The sequence below is a fragment of the Colias croceus genome, chromosome 6, assembly GCF_905220415.1.
Source record: "Colias croceus chromosome 6, ilColCroc2.1".
NCBI lineage: Eukaryota > Metazoa > Arthropoda > Insecta > Lepidoptera > Pieridae > Colias > Colias croceus.
The window spans coordinates 5,788,954-5,809,717 of NC_059542.1; the positions used below are offsets into that span (position 1 = coordinate 5,788,954).

The 20,764-nt window shown below is 35.1% G+C and overlaps 1 protein-coding gene across 4 annotated transcripts in view; it reads right to left on the bottom strand.

The window, feature by feature from the left end:
* LOC123692206 overlaps positions 1 to 20,764 on the bottom strand; it is an 87,113-nt gene that overhangs the window by 3,955 nt on the left and 62,394 nt on the right. For 2 of the 4 annotated variants that reach the window (XM_045636907.1, XM_045636906.1), the window contains exons 9-23: positions 18,256 to 18,442; positions 17,587 to 17,701; positions 14,571 to 14,725; positions 10,623 to 10,732; positions 9,290 to 9,451; positions 7,111 to 7,305; positions 6,704 to 6,812; positions 6,432 to 6,611; positions 6,088 to 6,225; positions 5,854 to 6,011; positions 5,487 to 5,674; positions 5,036 to 5,198; positions 947 to 1,033; positions 718 to 823; positions 411 to 561 (exon numbers count right to left, since the gene is read on the bottom strand). In XM_045636907.1, the coding sequence (XP_045492863.1) occupies positions 411 to 561; positions 718 to 823; positions 947 to 1,033; positions 5,036 to 5,198; positions 5,487 to 5,674; positions 5,854 to 6,011; positions 6,088 to 6,225; positions 6,432 to 6,611; positions 6,704 to 6,812; positions 7,111 to 7,305; positions 9,290 to 9,451; positions 10,623 to 10,732; positions 14,571 to 14,725; positions 17,587 to 17,701; positions 18,256 to 18,442 (2,204 nt within the window). Of the gene's footprint in view, positions 1 to 410; positions 562 to 717; positions 824 to 946; positions 1,034 to 5,035; positions 5,199 to 5,486; positions 5,675 to 5,853; positions 6,012 to 6,087; positions 6,226 to 6,431; positions 6,612 to 6,703; positions 6,813 to 7,110; positions 7,306 to 9,289; positions 9,467 to 10,622; positions 10,733 to 14,570; positions 14,726 to 17,586; positions 17,702 to 18,255; positions 18,443 to 20,764 lie in introns of all 4 variants that reach the window. The other 2 variants (XM_045636904.1, XM_045636903.1) reach the window with 2 other exon arrangements.

Genomic DNA, 20,764 nt, shown 5'->3' on the forward strand with positions numbered 1-20,764 from the left:
TTTTTCACATAAATTATGGATTTTGAGACATGGTGTGGATGTGCAATGTTTCATACTATATACATATTAATGTTCTTGTGAACTGTAATTAAAGTGCAGCATACTTTTATTTCACCTTCGATGAGATGAATATAAAAAAAATCCTATCCATATGTATGAGACTTAATAAACGATTCTTATTGTGCAAGGACCAGTTCAGTTTGGTACCCATATATGTGGGTGTCTGATGAAGTGCAGTGCGAGCTAGCCGTTGGACTGAATCCGTGAGCTACACTAATGGGTATACGGATGGTATGCGGCGACATATGTATGAGTAGTGTCGAGCGAACCTACGGCAATTTGGCGTCGAATCAAAACCAGTGAGTTCCAATGGGTGTAGGTGCGTGTGTGACCCATACATATGTTGGTACCTGAGAGTGAGGTGGTTGGGAGTGCGGCCTAACCCTCGCTTGGCGGGCGGCGGCGGCGGCTCGTCCTCGCCCTCCGACTTGGAGCCCGCCTCGCCCTTCTCCGCGCCGCTCTCCGCGCCCGGCCCGCGGTCCGCGCCCGCGCTCTCTGGGCCTTTTCACGGGCATATACAGTTTTAGCTTATTCCATATTATTATGTATAAGATAAATATATTTTTAGTGGAAGAAATAATATTTCAAAATTTAAATTAGCCACATTTTAAAAGTATTATTGCAAACGGACTTATGTACCTAGTTATTTAATAATACCTGCGGCCTCACCCATAGTTTTGCTTCTTTGCCTGAACGATTGATCGTCAATTTCTTGTGGAACATCCTCTGCATCTTGAGAATTTTCTCGGGACAAATTACCGACCTAGGTAAAATAAGTAATAATATTTAAATATTTTATTTTAAAATAAGTAATAAAAATAATATTTTTTACAATCATAATATTATATCTTTTTAACTAATTAAAAAAAAAAAATATCAATTATACCTCTATGTTTCCGGCAGACAATCGCTGTCCCGATGTTTTTGGCTTCTTTGTTTTCCCTAGTGTTTGCGATCCTTGCATGACCTGAACCTGAATAAATAAAACAGTTAATTAATTTCTCTCTTTTTACATGTATCTAAAACGACATAAAAATTTCATTAGAACAGTCCCTTGTAAATTAAAGTTTACTTTCAGTTCAAAAAATTTAACACGGAACATTCAAACTCAAACTCAAACTCAAACATTTATTTATTCAATTAGACTACTATTTAGTAGCACTTTCGAATCGTCATTACATAAGTATTTTTAACATTTACCACCGATTCGGAAAGCAGTATCTATGGAGAAGAATCGGCAAGAAACTCCATAGTTGCTCTTTAAAATCATGTCAATATTACATAATATGTAACTTATATCTAACTTATACATAATATATCATAATATGCCAAAGAACTGTCCTGTGGTTTTTACGCGACAACCCTCCATGGGTCTTTATCGTCCATATATTCCTGAATACTGTAGTACGCTCTCTGAACTAGTACATTTTTTATATAAGTTTTAAATTTAGAATTACTAAACTCTTTAATATTGAGAGGAATTCTATTGTATAAGCGTATACCTTGACCCATAAATGAATTTTTAACTTTAGCTAATCGGAAAAATGGCATTTCAATTCTATTCCTGTTCCTTGTGCCATAATCGTGTCTATCTCCTACTCTTGTGTGTAAGTCGGCGTTTTTGTGAACATGCAAAATATTATTAAATATATACTGTGATGGTACAGTAAGGATACCAGTATTCTTAAAATGATCTCTTAGTGAGTCCCGAGCACGTAAATTATATATAGAGCGAATGGCTCTTTTCTGTAAGATAAATATAGTTTCTATATCTGCAGCCTTGCCCCACAGTAGAATTCCATAGGACATAATGCTATGAAAGTAGCTGAAATAAACCAATCTAGCCGTATCTTCATCGGTGAGATGCCTTATTTTTCGGACTGCATATGCAGCTGAACTGAGCTTACCTGCAGCGGTGTTGACATGGGCTCCCCACTGTAGTTTCTCATCCAATGTTAACCCTAGAAATACAGTAGACTCAGTAGGATGCAATACCTCCCCGTTCAAGGTAATATCTCTGTTCAACTTTTTTACATTAGGAAGTAAAAATTATCGATCACATTTTTTACATTAGGAAGTAAAAATTATCATTAATCGAGAAATATCGGTAACTTACAAAATCTCGTGTTCGAGATTATTAAGAGTTGATATCATACCTATCTATCTGCTCTCTATTGATAATTTTCCTCAATGTGTCAATTTCCGTTATAAAATTTAGAAATAGGTTGATAATTGTACTGATGATTTAATTGTTTGATTTTCTTCATTTCAATATCTAAAGTAGCATAATTCGTTCAAGCTTGTCCGTCTACGGTGCTTTGAAACATTTTAGATTAAAGTAGTATTATAATAGTTACCTTCGAGACTACGGGACTACGAGAAGAAAATAAGATTTAGATCGTCAGACCGTCGCTTTAATATCACTAGCCTTCGTAGTGACCTAATTCCAGAAAATTGAATTTCCCGTATTTAAACCTGCTGTTTATTACATTGTAGAAAAGGAAATCAAAAGATTTCAATGGAAGGTATATTCTCGACGTCTATTCTCGAATTTTAAATTATTGAAAAACCTGTTTTCTATTTACTTTTAAAATTTAATACTTAGTTAATACTTAGTTTTGGTCTCTAGAAATTCCACTCAAATATTCGTTTTAATCCAAATTTTAATTAGAAATGTAAAGTTAGGCTGAGTGTACATTGAAGAAGTCAGTTCGTGAAGGATATTAAATTTATTTTGGTCATAAGGCACTCAAAAGTTAATAACAAGTTAACTAAGAAGTGGGCTCATTGACCAAGAGAAAAGTTATTTTTAAACTAATGACAAGATCCAACCAAAAATCATAATTAAAAAATCTTGTGGCTGTATAAATATGTATAACTGTACGACATTTGTTTAAAATAACGGTGTCGAAAAAATATCTAGGACTTAGTATAAATATGTTAGGAGACCAATTTAGAATTTATGTGATTAAGAGTAGGTAATTATAATGAATATGTCTAGACTTCTAGAGCATTATGAATTTAATTAATGTTGTTAGTGTCGTGATATTACTCGTATAGTAGAATGGAAATTACTTGAGCGGCATGCTTACTGGTATTTAGGCTAATATGATGTCACTAATCCGCAACCATACACCGCTTTAGGATATTTAATTTATTCATAAATCAGTATTTGCTTGTCTTTTGATTATAAATTAGTATTTTACATTTATTAAATTAAATACCAAAAGGGTGAATAACATTTGAATCAGGTGTTCAGTCTTTGAATTTCAAGATTTATTTATATTGTAGTTTTCATTGAACATGTCATAGAATAGTTTTGTAGTACAGTTCTATGAATGGGTATCTAGTGTTAGCGCGTTCATTAACATTATTGTTAACTAAACGAAAATAAAAAATATAAATAAGGAAAAAAGACGTCAATTGTAAACATTTTATTGATGTTAAATATTTTACGAAGTTACGATCGTTTTAATGTTATTATCAATTTAGCTTTTAAGTTGGCATTATTTTATCTTTGTATAAGGAGAGTAGCAAAAGGTGTGAATGAAGGTGAGAAATCAGTGGATGGTAATGGCTGTTATTAGTGAAATTCAATAACTAATACATGTTTCACGAGAATTGTTATGGCGTCCATTAAATTAGAATAGTAGTGTACAAATAACCGCAGATTTTGTTATATTTACCTACTCGCCAATAAGGTAATTGGGAAACGTTAATATAAAATGGAAATATCATCCTGATAGCGTTCAAATTACCTAAAAAAGTTATTTCACGAAATTATGAAAGTATGATTTAGTCATGCATATTTCGCCTAAATTAAATTGTAAATGCCTGGTACCGGTACCTTGGTTACCAGAATTTATTTTTGATGAGTAAGTAATAATTTCAACGTCGTCGGAATTGTTCTTCCGATGAAAAATCTCAAAACGACGTCATCACATTAATTCTAACATGAATACCGAGTAATTTAATTTTGATGTGTCTAAAAAAGGATAGACTTCAACCTATGAAATATCTAAATATAAAACAAAAACTTCTCGAGTATCTAACTCATCAGTGTTCATTCAGTAAAATGAAACAAGTTACCTATATCATTTACCTTAATATCTAAACATAAATAATTTGGACATTCAATGAAACAAATAAAAATAATAACGTTTAATTTCTCTACAATGTTATTATTAAGAGTGTCTCAATAAACGAGTCTGAACAACAGCATTCAGTCACGATGCAAATAGTTAACCAGTAACTAGAAAACATGCTTCGGTCGTGAATGTGACTCGTCTCACAAAAATCACAATGCGTGGTACGCCGTACGTTTCAATCAGCGCACACACTCACTTTGTAGTGTGTGAGTCGCAAATCGCAAATTTTTAAGTAGCGCTCACACTCACTCATCCTTGTGCCGGTCGAGCGTGTACGCAGCGTACGAGTTAGCATTGTTCCCACTACCGCACACAAGTGCACGCACCCGTAGTGGGGTAGACATTCACCAAAAATGGAAAATTTCAACAAAAGTATACAATACACACGTACTGCTGCATGTAATAAATGTTCGAGCTAACGCGCTAGCTCAACTATTGCTCGGGGCGGTCGAGCGTCGCGGGGTCGAGCAGCTTGTACAGTAATACAATACTCGTAAAGCATGCTATATAGTATTCTAGCTAGATTCACCTGCTGCTTGGGACGGTCGAACGTGCACGACTCATAGAGCGCAGTGTGGAGTAAGTAATAAGTATTCGTGTATTGACCGAACGACTCGCAGAGCGCGGTAGACAGTATTGTAAGTAGCGCACACGCTAACTCATCTGTTGCTTGTACCGGTCGAGCGTGTACGATTCTAACTCACCTATTGCTTGGGGCGGTCGAGCGTGTACGACGCTGACTCACCTGTTGCTTGTGCCGGTCGAGCGTGTACGCCACTAACTCTCCTATTGCTTGGGGCGGTCGAGCGTGTACGCCACTCACTCACCTGCTGCTTGGGGCGGTCGAGCGTGTGCGTGGTGTGCGCGTGCGGGTGCGGGGCGCGCGGCGGGGCGGGCGCGGGCCGCGCGCTCGGCAGCGACATGTTGCGCACAGACTCGCGGATGATCTGCCGGATCGTCTTCAGGAACGCGTTGCGGAAGTCCGCCGTGCTGTGAATTGTTGTTACGCTCATGTCTGATTCGTGTGTTGCCTATTCGCAATGTGGATGGAATGATTTGATTCGACTCTTAGCTTTAATTTATCTAGACGAAATTTACAAATTGCTCTGTTTTCAGAAATAAAAGAAGCTTTTCTACCTACCCCAAAAGCTCAAATTTAATTATTGAAACTTTAGAGCAAAGAAAAGAAAAACCAAGTTGTCATATAATTCCTTTTATTTTTTTAAATATCCAATTATCTCTTTATGCTCTGTAAAAAATAAGATAAAGCCCACAAACCTATTAGACAGCACGTAGACTTTCTCCGAGCGTCGCTGCAGCTGACTGCGCAAGTGTATGAGCTCCCACAGGAAGTGGCTGTCCATGTCCTTGGCGGAAGAAGCGCGAACTTGCACCTCGGTCACCGGGATCAGTACTTGATATCTAATTATTTCTACCTCGTTCGAATTGTTCTTTGACGAAACACCCTACAATGTTAATCAAATTAAATTTTAATGTGATTACGGACGGATTTAATTGTGTTGTGTCTGAATTGAATAATGAATGCGTCGTGTTTTAATCATAAGTTACTTCCTTAATTTCTTTAAATAACAAAATTTGAAATTATGATCACGATTTTCATCTACTATACCTAGTTGTAACTTACCATCAACTTTTTCTTCTGTCTCAGTCTTTCTTTGCAGAGGAAGACAACGGCGGATTTAAATACAAAACACATAGCGTGTAACTCTAAACCTTTTTTAATTTTTCCTAAAAAGTCTGATATATTTAACCATTCTACTCCTCCATAATATAACAAATCACCTGAAAAAAAAAGTTTTATTGAAATAACTGGAACAATTAACCTAAAGTTAATTAAAAAATTTAATTCAAGACTTACCGGGACTTAGATCTATGGGTTGCTTACAAGACTTTTGATGTTGTCTAAATAAGTGATCAAATATAGCACCGTATTCCTCATGTATTCGTTGCATTTCATTGATGTGTTCAGCAACCTTTTCCATTCCTTTCAGAGCCTCTGTTTTATCATAAAATTAATAATTATTAAAGATATTATAATGTATGTATGATATTATAAGATATTCAGATATTATGCTTAATATATATACTCATAAATATATATACTCAAATATATATTAAGTACATTGAAAAGTTTGTATACAAACTAAATTTTCAAAAAGCAATGTATGTAGGTATTGGTTATTGACAAACACAACAACTCACCAACTAAATGAAGATGTTCTTCAGAATTGACATCAGTCAAATTTCGGAGTTGTTGAAGTAATAGCGGATATTTAAGTATTCGCTGAATCGGTTTAATTAAATACGATTCCAAAGTTGACGAGTGTTGTTGCTTCGGATTGCGAGCCGCTAGGAACTCTTGCAACGCTTGATTACCTTCATCTAGAAATACAATCGAATATTATTTTTCACCTTTTCGGTTTCGGATTGACTTTTAATAATCCTAGAGATATTCGATACAAAACTTAACTTACTTGGATGTAAGACTTTCTGCGCCTTGCTATGACTAGCGCAGAACGAGCTATATAATTTGAAGTGATTTACGTAATAGAGGAAAGCGTTTCCCACTGCAAAGAGTATGTTCTGAAAATGGATAAAAATAAAATAGGTAAAACGATTTAAGTCAGAAATAGGGTACTCAATTTGAGTTAACTCTTTCAATTGTATGCCGGCCTAATTCGTTTTTAGGATAAACTAGTTTATTCACATCTAATCAATTCAACATTCGTAAAAGACGCAAAAAGACGTAAACGAGAATTACTTTAGGCACATTTACAAAATTGTTTAAACGAAAGTCTTAATGAAATGTTTTCAATATGAATAAAATGAGTATTCATATAATTTATGGTTTACCAGACGCAACCAGCTTAATTGTAATTACCTTAAATTGATTGGAAAATTCAAAATGATTGAAGTTCGGTTCGGCTTCAAGCGCTTCTTCTAAGTTTTGTAAGAACTGTCTTTGGAAAGTTACTATCTCTTGAATGTTTCCGAAGAGAGCGTTGATCTCGGCGTTTGATAAAAAAGTTTCCTTCTTCAGCGGTTCCAAGTAGTTTTCCAATAAATTATTGAGATGCTGGAAAATCGATACGAAATAAATAAACCATCGACAAGGTAAATTTTGTCTTAAACTAGAACTTACTCTCCGTTAAGATAAATTTATGCGTTCATGAACTTTATGTTTGCAACAAATAATAAGTTAAAATATTAACGTTACAAAAAGATATACGATCATTGTTGTATCGCAGTTATTTATCTTTTCATGATTTTATCGTCTTATCCCATATGCAGTAGGTACACCCAAAAGGCTATCATTATTTCTTATGATGCAATAAATTACGTTTTACGATCGTAAGAATATATTGTTTTGGGAAGGACATACTTTTCTACATCAATGTACCATGAACAATCTACGAAGTCTAGATTGAAATATGAAATTTTATTAACCGAACGCTATAAACGTTTACGGTTCGTTATTTTGATTACGCTATATTCGTATCATTGAAAATCAATACCACTACAATATTGCGAAGGCCTTCGAATAAATGTAATACATAAAATAAATGGAATGGTCCGTAATATCCATTGAATCAGTCAGCTACCGGAGTTACACTTCGGAATTAATTCCAGTTCACTCGTTGAAGTGATGATGCACTCAGTCGAGAGAGGTCGAGAGAAGTGGATTTAGTAATACCTTGTGATCAGATCTTACCCGTTTCTATAGTCCTTTTCAGCTAGGATGATTCCTGTGACACTTCATTGTGTTCCGAATTACGTATTTTATGTTTGAAAAGCAAAAATAATTTTAATGCATAATATTTTTATTTTAAGGCGGCATTATTACCAAAAATATAAAAATTAAACATCTTAAGCTACTAAAACAAAAACAGCATTGTTTAGTTTAATAAAACGAAAAATAAAATAAAATAACACAAAAAAATAATACCTACGCAATTCGTGTACATGAAATCGAACGTTGAAAAATCATAGAGTTGGAAAATCATATAATCGACGCCCATTTTGTGATCGTTTGTCAATCGCGTCAATCGACTGTACGAGTCCGTCAGCTTTGTATACAAGTTGCATTTTTATATTGATAATTTACGTGGTATTGTGTTATTATTACTAATTGTTATTGTTCACTTTTTGTCGCTGTTGTTTGCTAAGATTCCTTAGTTAATTGTTGGCGAAATGCCGAAATAACTGATTTTGGTCCTTTATTCAAATCGATTTCATTTCCATATAAAATATTATCGATTATCGGAAACAATTCATACGATTTCAGTAAAGGCAATCTCTACACGTGTCAACAATCGATGTGTCACAGGAATCATCCTAGTTGAAAAGGACTATAGTTTGCTTTTATGTCGCTCTCGACGTTAACTAATCGTCAAACACGGTTACAGCTTTAAAGATTTGAATTTTATTTCGTTTAATGAAGGGAATAAGTTAATTTGTGATTTTTTGAGTTTACTCTGTTAATGTGAAGAATTGTAATGTTATGTAGCTTATTACAAGTTTTACTTTTCGTTAGTGAGTTGGTATTTATTTTATCTCCTAATAGACGCACAAATGCTTAATTCAAAATATACAGAAATACACGACATTTTTAGAGAATATAATCCTATATTCTTTTTTGCGTCCAGCAGATTATATATTATATCAGTCAAATAGCAGTATATTCTTAGTAAGATGTTAAATTGCTCTTTATATACGCAACATCATATAGACGCATGCGCATAGCAATCTACGCTTCCACATAATAAAAAATGTTAAACAAGCGGAGTATGTAGACAAGCGGAGCTTCCAACTTAAGCTAGAAATCCTAATTAGGTAAGACAACTTTTGACAGGGCTTGTGAATAATTATATAACAAGTACCTTTAGATCGGAATTAGTTTCTGCAGATATGAGCTTGTAAGAAAGTCTTTTGTTCTTAGAAAATTTAACGCGCATTTTGTTGAATAAATTGTGAGATTTTTTTTTCTTTGAGAATGATCTAGAATGATCTAAGAAAACCTTTCGTCAGTTAGCACACTCATGACGCAGTATCGCACTCACCTTGACATAAGCGCGCTCCGTGTCGACGAGCTCGGCGAGCACCTTGCGCAGCTTGTCGGCGTCGGACAGGTGGCGGCTGGGCGTGAGCGCGGGCGCGCCGGTGGGGCTCGCGCGCCGCGTGTCGCCCGGCGAGCGGCACCAGCCCGTCACCTGCTCCGCGCTCTGCCGCACACCGCACTGTTACCCACCCGCCGTCACCCACTCACTCGCGCTAGCGCTCGCGTAGCGTTGTGCGCGTACTAGGCGCAACTAGGCGCGTACTATGCGCATCTAGGCGCCTACTAGGCGCGTTCTATGCGTACTATACGCGGTAGTGCACAAACAACGTACGCGTTTAGAAACTGTGCTCTGTTTTACAGAGCACTGACTAGCCTTTTACGATGTAAATAGTATTACGCGTAATATGTGCACTACCGCGCATTATACACTACAAACAGTGGTACCGTACACGTTTAGTGAGTTACGGTTGGTTTGGAAAAGTTACGTATTTGGAGACAAAAGTACAAGACACTAAATTATTGTTAACAAAAATAAAATATAAGATGATGATCAATATTTAAATATGTTAAGCTTTTTTTTTTCACTAGATTCAAGTATTTCAATATAAATATTATGATCTTAATTATTTTGAATTGCAACTCAAACTAAATTTGAATAATATAAGTAGCACTTAAAAATAAAACAGTTAAAGTTAAATCCAACCTTGAACGTGTCATAAAAAAGTAAAATACGGAAGTTAATTATATCATGATCTTTTGTCTCCAAATGATACAGCTCGCAAAACGCTCTTTCATGACAGTGCTTCAATTCGTAGCATTAGTACGTAGTTGACCTACTGTTTGTTATGAATACTGCGATAAAGCGGCAGCGGCTTGATACAGCGATAATAGCGTAGCGATACAATAGCAGATACATGTAACACGACTGATTGGAAATCATGCTTAATAACGAAGATATCCCGATAGTAATTAATGAATTGCATCACAAATAATGATTTTTTTTTATTTATGCCAATGATTATATTATGTTAAAAATTGCTTATATCCATAAAAAGTACTATAAAATTATTACCTCACATTGATCCTACCCTTTGAGACTTTACTTTATTAATTGAAAACGAAATTCAGTGAAAATCAAAACGTTATCTCGTAAAACAGAAAGGCACTGGAATACGATAAAGACTAATTAAGTGAGTATCTCGAGAGGAAGACTCGATACGCTCGAGAGGGATGATGCGCCGTAAAGAAGTCGATCGTGAAACGAAGTCAAGCGGGTGAAGTATTGCGAGCACACAAGCTGGTGAGGTGAAGTTTCAATAAATGCCTTAAAGTACCTTGAGTAGGTTTTCGATCTCAAATGAATTAGTTCGAGAACTAACTTTCGGAGGTCCGGTCGCCGCGCCGTCCGCGTGCTCCGCCTCCGGGCTGTACAGCTCCTTACCTGCTAGCGAATGTATATTTATAGTGACAGTTTCAAATTTATTTTAATGTTGTATTTTGATGTCTGAAAGTGCAATTGTTTGATCGTCGTGTGTGTAGTGACTTGTGACCATTACGATTATATCATCTATTATATGTGGTAATAAATTAATATTATGCACTCAAACATTGACATTAATCAAGCTGTTTAATAAGATATTTGGTTAATTATTAATTCGATTTAATCACTGTAAATTATATAGATTCAATTATCCAGACAATTAGGTGTACTAATTCAATTTAAACACCGTTAACATTCTTGCTAATAAAACTATAATTATTATAACAATTACCACTAGCGGGATATAATTAAATTTACTATATTTTAACAAGTATTATTATAATAAAAGAACAGAGTTCGTAGCAAAGTAAAAGAAAATTAAGCTCGTGTTTAAATTAATTGCAAAGCTTAAAACGAAATTAAGACGAAAACAAAAGAGGCGCAGCAAGTTCATTTCAGTGGCGGCTAATATTCACGTCTCAACACTATAATCGTCCGTTACAACGGAAAATTTGAATAACTCGTCCAGTTTTAATAGCAGTAGATTTCAACATCAACGCAAAATTGAAACTTTCATAGCGAGATCTCTTTGTAATAAGAAGTGACACAATGAGTTTTTTTTGGTCGAGGTAAGTCAACATCAAGCACAAGCAAATAGCCCACGGAAGGGTCGCGACCTTTATTTGGAGGCCGTAGTGAGAGCTTCGTTTCAATGTAACTCTTCAATTTTATAGGGTTTTTACAGATAACGTTCATTTGTGACTAGAAATATTTTATAAAAAATGAAACGCAAAAGATAAAATAGAATGTGTTCGTCGTTCCAATGTCTGACTTGAAATAGAATAAATATTTTAAGAAAAAATTACTAGAATATGAAATATTATTAAAATGTTATTACTATCGTTCGATTGCAGCGGAAATTAAAAGCTCCAACAATTAGGAAACGGTAAGTTCAACGTATGTAATTTCGTAGCGCTCGCTCGTAGGCTACGTAGCGTGTAGTGGCTCTACAGTGCAGTGTACAAGTATTGAAGCTGACCTGCGATGTGCCGTGTATCGAGTTACCGATATAAAACAAGCGTTACGATGCAGGCCAATATACGTTACTTTAATTGGCTCCAGTGCTTGAGCTCTGGCTTTGGTTTCATAAAATAGATCATTGTTAATGATTCGCCTGCGTTTCAATTTCAAAAGCTTGATCTAAATAATAACAAAACTGATATGCACGGAACAAAGCACATACTGGGCTTGTTAAAAATGAGTTCATGTATAAAATCACAATAAGTGTATTATAAAAGCAAAAAATGAAAAATAAACTGGATAAACTTAAAGTTATATTCCTTTCAAATATAAAACTATTAAAAAATAAGATAAAAAAAAGAAAGATAGTGTTAAACAAAAAATTAATTGCATGTGAAATTAGTTTTGTAACGAGCGGAATGAACGGAATAGGATTTTACTGGCTGACGGCCACAATATTGAATCTTCGCTTTTATATCGGAAACGATGCCAAGTATTATGTAAATGGCGATTGGCGAGATTGAAGTGTTGCTTGTTAAGCACCAATATCGTAATGAAAACATTATTCATTATGCATTGTTAGCGGTTCGAGATTTGATATCAGCCCCTTCAGACAAATATCCCAAAAATATATTTAATGGCAAAGACGGCTCTTCAAAAAGTTGCGCTCACATTCGTAACAATGGCGGCTGTTTTACAACGTGTTCTTTTATCAAACTTTTCTTTACAAGTCCAAGTCCTTGCAAATCAAAAGACCAGGAGATACCAATTCTAGCCGTTATTAAAATATGTGCTGAACAGCTTTATTCAAGGAATTTACAGTAATTTATTTTTAATTTACATCTAATGGTGCTATTTGTTAAGAAGTAAACATTCTAATAAATTATATTCCAATGTAATAGAAAAGTTCTATTTGATATTGCAGGATTGAGTTGATTCTTCAGAAATCTATAATGCAATCGAAGTCAAAATGAGGTTATAATGATTTACTCGAGCATCTGGAGCGAGAGTTTCTCAATATTTCGTGTATGCATACACGCTCGTTATGATTTAATTGAATTCTAAAAGCATGACGGCTCGTTAGTTCGAGGGATTAAGTGCTTGCATGGCTGTCGAGTATTTCAGGTGTACATGCAGCGAGTTTACCTCATTCTTGCTGTTGGCAGCGCACAATACGTCATATATTACTTTGTTATGCGGCTGTCGAGGTCTCGTTTCATATAATTCAGGACAATCATTTTAGTTTTACATTGTTAATTGAGCATCAAATTCCGCTCTTGTATTAATAATTAAACAATTTGCAAATTATTTAAATATTATATAGAAAAACTGAGGGATCGATATCGTACACTATGGAACAATTATATAATTTAACTAGATTTCCGCCCGCGGCTTCGCCCGCGTTTGCAAAGGAAAACCCGCATAGTTCCCGTTCCCGTGGGATTTCCGGGATAAAAACTATCCTATGTGTTAATCCAAGTTACCCTCTATATGTGTGCTAAATTTCATTGTAATCGGTTCAGTAGTTTTTACGTGAAAGAGTAACAAACATCCATACATCCATACATCCATACATCCTTACAAACTTTCGCCTTTATAATATATATTAGATATTAGATTATTTCTGTACATGAAGTGTCATTAATCAATCTATATCATGAACGAACTTTGAAGAGGAAGGTATGGTTACATGTCAATAGTTTACACGGATGTGGGTGTCTACGTTGAGATATCTATTTGTTCTAGAACTGTGAAACTCGGCAGGCGTACGACAAGGCGCAAATATTGTGTGTTCTACATGAATGTATAATATATCTCTTCAGGTTTAATATCTTGCTTGTAGTGGTTTGGGAATTAGGGATCATCCCTGTTATGTAACTGTTTTGTGGATAAATTATTTGTATTGTTTTAAGTGTAACCTTGTAGTGTCACATTACACATTACCAATTTACCAAATGCGTAAAGTGGTGAAGTGTACGAGAAAACATAATGTTTGAAATGTGTTTTACCACAAACAGTGACTGTATTAATATTTTGTTTTACATGTTATGTGTATCGCTTTATATTTAACCAAGTTGTGTTATGCGATAATGAGTAAATTGGTTGCAATGTACACATTTATCTTCATATGGTTTTCGTTCATATTTAAATTGTTTGTTACCACAAATATTTCATCAGTTATCATTTGTTGTTGAAATTATTATAGGTAGTATTGTTTTATGTGTAAATTATTTCACGTGTTGTGTTTAAAGGTAGTGTTAGATTTGTTTTGTATATTATTTTTTGTTCTTTAAGGTGTAACTGTGTAATGTTAGGAAGTTAGCATTTTAATGGATATGACGTGATGTATTTTGGGCTACTTAAATGTTTTGTGGTGCGGCGAGTGTGGGTTTTGATATGATGTAGTCTGCATTTGTATAATTAAATTGTGCTGTGTTCTGGTGCCAGTATAGTATGGTATCCTTAATCCTTCATATCATGTTATATATATAACATAGGACTATGTTCTATACAATATGGTCAGAGATGTTCTATGTATTGGTATGTGGTGTTCGCGGTGTATTGTATGGTATATACTACATCCTACAGGTCATGCCCTGCTATGTTCCACGTATTGTAGCGTATGTTATATTCGTGTTGTCGTGTGGTGTGCATTCTGTATTTTATCGTATGGTACACCAAAGGATACAACTGACGTGGAGTGTAATGTGTATGCATGTGTAATGTGTATGTGTGTGCGTGTATGTGTGTATGTGCGGTGTGCGGTGTGCGGTATACTCACTCCAGGCGGGCGCGGGCACGATGAGGCCGGATATCATGTCGTCGGAGATGACGGGCGGGTCGGTGGGCGGCGGCGGACACACGAGCGAATCGATTATGTCGTCCGTGGCCGCGCGCATCGCGCCGCTCAGCTCCGGCGGCTCCGTGCGGGACGATCTATACCGTGCGTGTGATATGGTACTTGCTCTTATGATTTTTTATACGCTAAGAGCAATGCATACCCGTAATATTGGTCTTTTGAATAAGACCGGTGCGGTGTGAATTGCTGAAAGCGCTTCCTTATATAATGCCTTTTTGAATTGCAGAGCAAGAATTGTGTTACGGAGTATGTATTGCTTAAAGATTTAGGACTTTTATATCGTAGAGCAAGCAAAGATGTGCCACCTGATGTTAAGTGATCACTCTTGGACTCGCTATTAATATCGATGGTGTTACGATTGTTTTGTCGGCTTATTAAATACTAATGATTATACTTGAAGCTAGTTGAAGTTTAGATTGTAATAAACTTTAAATTGATTACGCGATGCGAACTTTATTGAAAAAATGCCAACTGGTCTTTGTAATTATATAAATTGACTTAATATAGAATTGTGAAGACTCTACAATTCCACTAACAAACAGATCTCTACAATTAAATCTGTAAATATTCTTTAAAGTAACAATAGATAAGATCGATTTCAATATGAGAATGGTACTTGATCTGAATAAGAGTATCGTAAACTATAACTTTGAGATTCACTATAGATTTACGGTCTTACTAATAAAATGTTACCCATTCGCTATGCAATGTATAATTTAATAATTATTGTAATAACCTGTCTTGTTTTTATGATTGACGTTTCATATGAGCAAGAGCAGGACACAGCTATGGTAGAAAATGGTAGAAATTTATCCATTGTTTAACTTTTTATTAGTAAGGCCGATAATGTTTTGTATCTAATATTTAAGTAATAAATGCCAGATACATAAAAATATACATTATTGGAATATATGTGTCATATAAAAATTATATAAGTATATCTAAGTATAGATAAGAATATCAAAATGAAACCGAAAGCCGAAATAAATTGTGAAATAACTAAAATATTTTCACAGACAAGTTATTATAAATTTTGCCGACGATAATGGAGCAAATTATATCTTCGCAAAATGTTAATGAATTTAAGTAATTAGCAATGAATTGGTCTATTATGTCGGTTACAATTTGAATCATTTTCATATAAAATTATTTCTGAATTGTTTAAGCTTTATGTTGTATTTAAAAGCGTAATAATAATATACTAATAATATCATTTTGATATGTATATAACTTACCTACGCTATTTTAATACAAAAACTATCCCGAAATAGAAAACAATAATTTAGAAAGTATTGATAAAGGATAGATTACCAAGCTATCAACAAAATTATTTAAAGAACATCATTAATGAAGTTTATGGTTATACAAAGGATATTGGACTTAAAAATTGTTCCAAAATACAATTTCTAAAAGAAAAAACCCGACCGTAGTTTTAATGAAATCAACAATACCTATCAACTAATCAGCGGTATCTAGGTAAACTATATTGTTATATTATATTTCATGAAAGATTTTAATATTTATAAAACAAAATGCCTCTAAATATAACACGCTCATTAATATTTTCAGTATTCTAAAGCCCAAAATTGCAACGTAACGCGTGTTGATCACCCAACGTGAATCGTAAAATACATTGTTTTCCCAACAATACTTCGGCTATATTTATGGACACACACGTATAGCGCTTCGACGGATGTTGGCTTTTAATTCAGCCTAAAATTACTCCCTTCAGAGGTGCGGCAAATCACATAGATGATCATATGAATTCAAAGCGAGACGTAACTTTTGACAGCGAAACACGGAACAAAAGACGAAAGGGAAGGGTGCAAGCGTTTCAAAAGAAAATTTCAATATCTACGAGTCGGGAGCTCGAGATAAAACGGAAATTCTATAAGAGGAGCGCCGCCATCTAAACAATGCGCGATCGCGACAAACTCACTAAGATTAATAACAGTAATGTAACGTCGGACACCTCGCGCCTCGAGAGACAAAGCGGAGCAACAATACGCGGCGCTGGAGCCGATCGTGAATATAATTTTACAGCGACTTTAATACACTGCGACGCGACTACGCCGAGAGGCTCGATTGCGGCCGCTCACAGAGCGTGTGACGCGCGCCGACTGCAGGGCTGCCCGCTCAGGGAACGGCGCTATACTATATTATTATCATAACCCATTCAAAGGGTCTTTATTTTATGTCGTGTTTCACGTGTCATGTCACTTGAGCGGTTGTTTTACAATGTGCCGGAATTGGTTAAGGGGCGGTGGGTCATATAGAAGCGGTGTATGGTGTACATGTGTGACACGTTATGTTCTCGCTAGCAGCCCTGAGGGGCGCGATGTAGGTCGGGCGGCTCAGTGAGCTGGTCGCGAGCGCGTAAAGGTCAGGCGCGGAGGGGGGGGGGGGGGTCTCCCGCTCAACGCCGCACTTTAACTTCCGTTTCATTAGCTGTCGAGCGCCCGTTTTCCTGTTTCTATTATAGCCTGAATAAAGTGGCGCTAAGGATTTATTGAGGAAATTTTTATGAAATCTGTGTGAGAACACCTGTAGCCACAATGTATCTAAGGAAATTGTTCACTTATTAACCTTTACATTAATAAAACATGAAGTTAATCAATGTTGTGTTTATTAGAACGGTATTAAAACCGAACAAAAGCATCAACAATAATTAATCACACATCGGTAAATTTAATTAAAATTTCCTCGGGCCAATCCAGAAACGAACAAAGATAAAAAGAGTGAGTTAGTTAGCAGTCAATAGAGCCGACTATTGTTTCGCATTAAAGTGAATGAATTACAAAAGATCGGGATGAATGACGTCAGTAGCGAGTCGATGCTAACGAATGTGATTTGCGAAGCTCACTGATTAATGAGCGCTTAACTCGATCGCGCATTAGGAAGTTAATGAGAACGCATGAACATCGCTCGCAGCTCGTACCTCATCATCATGACGAGCGACAGTTCCTCCTGCAGCACGCTCTCCAGGTACATCATGTCGAGGTCCGACACTATCGCTCCGTTGATCACCATTATTTCGTCACCTTTAATTATACCTGTCAAAATCAATTCTTATTGAATTATATATTTTTTATTCATTAAGTTTGGCGGTATTCGAATCCGCTTTCGCTTTATTTCAGCGACCATTTTCAAAAACAAATCGCGATGAACATTCTGGAAAGCGGAATTTCGATAATGTTCTGCGGTTTCGCGTAACACTGTATGCGCTGTAAATACATTTTGCGTTTGGGAATAATTATCAACGAATACATCGGTTTGCCAGCCAGCCGGCTAATTAATTAACTTTTGCTATAGATTCGAATAACATTTTAATATCCTGATATTTCATAATCAAAATGTGAGATGAAAATTTGGAAGCTTTTTTAAGTTCGAATCTAATAACTTTGATTGAAAACTGAAACATGTAACCCAAATTAATATTTCAAAGTTTTACTTTGAATAACGAATTCCATAATAAATTAAATAAGAATGCTAGAAATTAATGACTTTCGAAATACTACTACTTAACATTACTACATTACCCAGCATATTATCTGAACCACCCAAATTTTACCCATCCCACGGCACACCAAACAACCAACATACTCACCATTCTGCATAGCAACGCTCTTATCCTCGACGCGGCTCACATAGCAACACAGCTCGTCCTGTCTCTCCGCATTCTCAATGAGCTCGGCCTCCACACTGAAGCCCCACATCTGGTCGAGCGTGGTGCGCTGCAGCTCCACTTGGTAGAGGATCTTAGCGCATACTTCCACTACTTCGTGGGTGTGCAACTGTTTACGGAAATATGTAATGTAAACGTACGTACGTGTATTTTTTATAAAAAAGCTGTTTGTAAACTGTCCGTCTGCATCTTCACTCATTTCTAAGGAAAGGTATGCTTTTACGATTGCATCAAATTCTAATTTTGAATGTTACTTTGGTAAAGGATCTTGGCACACACTACTACCTCGTGGGTGTGCAACTGTTTACGGAAAGATGTAACGTAAACGTATGTGTTCTTATAGAAAAAGCTGTTTGTAAACTGTCCGTCTACATCTTCACTTATTTTAAAGGAAAGGTTTGCTATTATGATTGCATCAAATTTCAAATTTTGAATGTTACTTGGTACAGGATCTTGGCGTAAACCTCCGCTAATTCGTGGGTATGCAACTGCTTACGGAAAGATGTACTATGTCAATGTATGTGATCTATATCTTTATCTTCACTCATTATGAAATGTTGATTTTGTAAGCGTTTATAGCTGTCTCAAATTCCAATATTGAATATTACTTTGGAACAGGATCGAGACACACACCTCCAATGTTGCGTGGGTGTGCAATTGCATATAAAAAGCTATATGTAAACTACTATTAATATTGGCTAGGGCTACATCTTCCTGTACGGATAAATGTAAAATAATTTGTTAACTGTCCTACAAGAAAAACTTAATAGTCAAGAGAAAATTAATAAAACTCTTTAATGACTTTTAAAGCGAGTTTTAATTAATTATTATTATTAAAGGTGAAGGCGGAACATCGGGATAAATAATAGATAGAATCAATAAGTTGTGTTTTTTATTAAATTTAAAATTTTAAAATAAATTTTAGTACTTTTGATATGAGTTTAAAGTTTTTTGATATCTGTAATAGTTACGGAATAATCGCCTGTGCACACTTACCGATTACACCCTGTATCTCTTAGAGTGATAATAATTATATCATCACTCTAAGATCAACAGGAGTGGAACACTACGGGTCATACCGCAGGGCACAGCTAATATATAATAAAAAGATTCAGTTATTGAAGTTTAAATTTTGATTTCTTCTTATTCAAATTTTGATTTGAAATACACTTTCATCAACAGAAAACAAACTCTTTCAAGAACGATATAGGTTATGTTCTTTTATTTTCTCGGTAATCCAGTTCAACCCGGACAAAGTCAGGCGCTCGGCTAGTTACATACAAACAGGCGTTGAACAAAACTTATCCGATTATAACCTTTTAAGTTTAATCTTCAATTTTGCACGGAAACACTATACATATTTATAACTTGCAAAAGAGTACATTAAATAGTAGCTTTCGCAAGCCCTCAAACTTTTTTTTTACCACTCAGACTAATAGCTCTTGTCTAGATCGCAAAAAGGGAATTAAAATATGCTCTGTCAGATTCTACTCGTTTGAAGATATCCTATTTACTTTTGATCATTGAATGGTCTGAGTGTCCGGACTGGAGAAGCTATTCGTTTGTAGTATTGAAGTAAGAAGGCTTAATAAATCATCTCTATGTATTGTAACGATAAGTAGAGTTTCGAGCTTTTTAAATGTACGGAATGTTTTGTGTTCCTGTTGTATTTAGTTTTGAAATGATTTCATCATTCATAACAACTGTTATTTTCAAGAATTAAAATAATTTGCGAAGGTGCGTAAAGTACAAAGTAGATACCTAAGTTATTAATTAAATGCATGGCATAGTTATCAAGATAATATATTAGATTATCCGTTAACTATTTCCATTAGAGACGTGCCACAATGTGAATCAGGGAAGGTTGGTAATCGATTTTCAGTAAAGACATGGCATATATTATACTAATATACTGCAAATAATTTAATGTTAGTTTAAATAATCGGTAGTTTTAACTCTAGAATAATAATAAAAAAGAATGTATATTGTATAAAAGGTTTTAAATATTGCGGTCGAATCATTATGTGTTCCAAAATTAGAGGTTTATATTTTTTTATTCTTGTTGCGTTGCTTAAAATACAACCGTGAGAAATAAAGTCGCTGCAAAGTAATTCTACTTTGTCTTTTGAGTTTCCTTCACCAAAGCACATGTGAGGTAACCTTGGTGAGATTTTTCGCTGCAGATTTTCTATTATGCATACCTCTACATAAAACAAAAGTTCATAATGTATTGTTATCCCATTATTCTACAGTGAAATTTTGTTATGTCTAAATTAATGTTCTTTTAGGAAAGTATGGTATGGTAAATACAATTTTAATGTTACAACTAACAAGGATATGTTCTTGAATATTTATATCAAATATTTTTTGATGTATCGTAGGTATAACTAAAATTTAATTTAACATTGGGCCTTTGATTTCGATAGCGTAC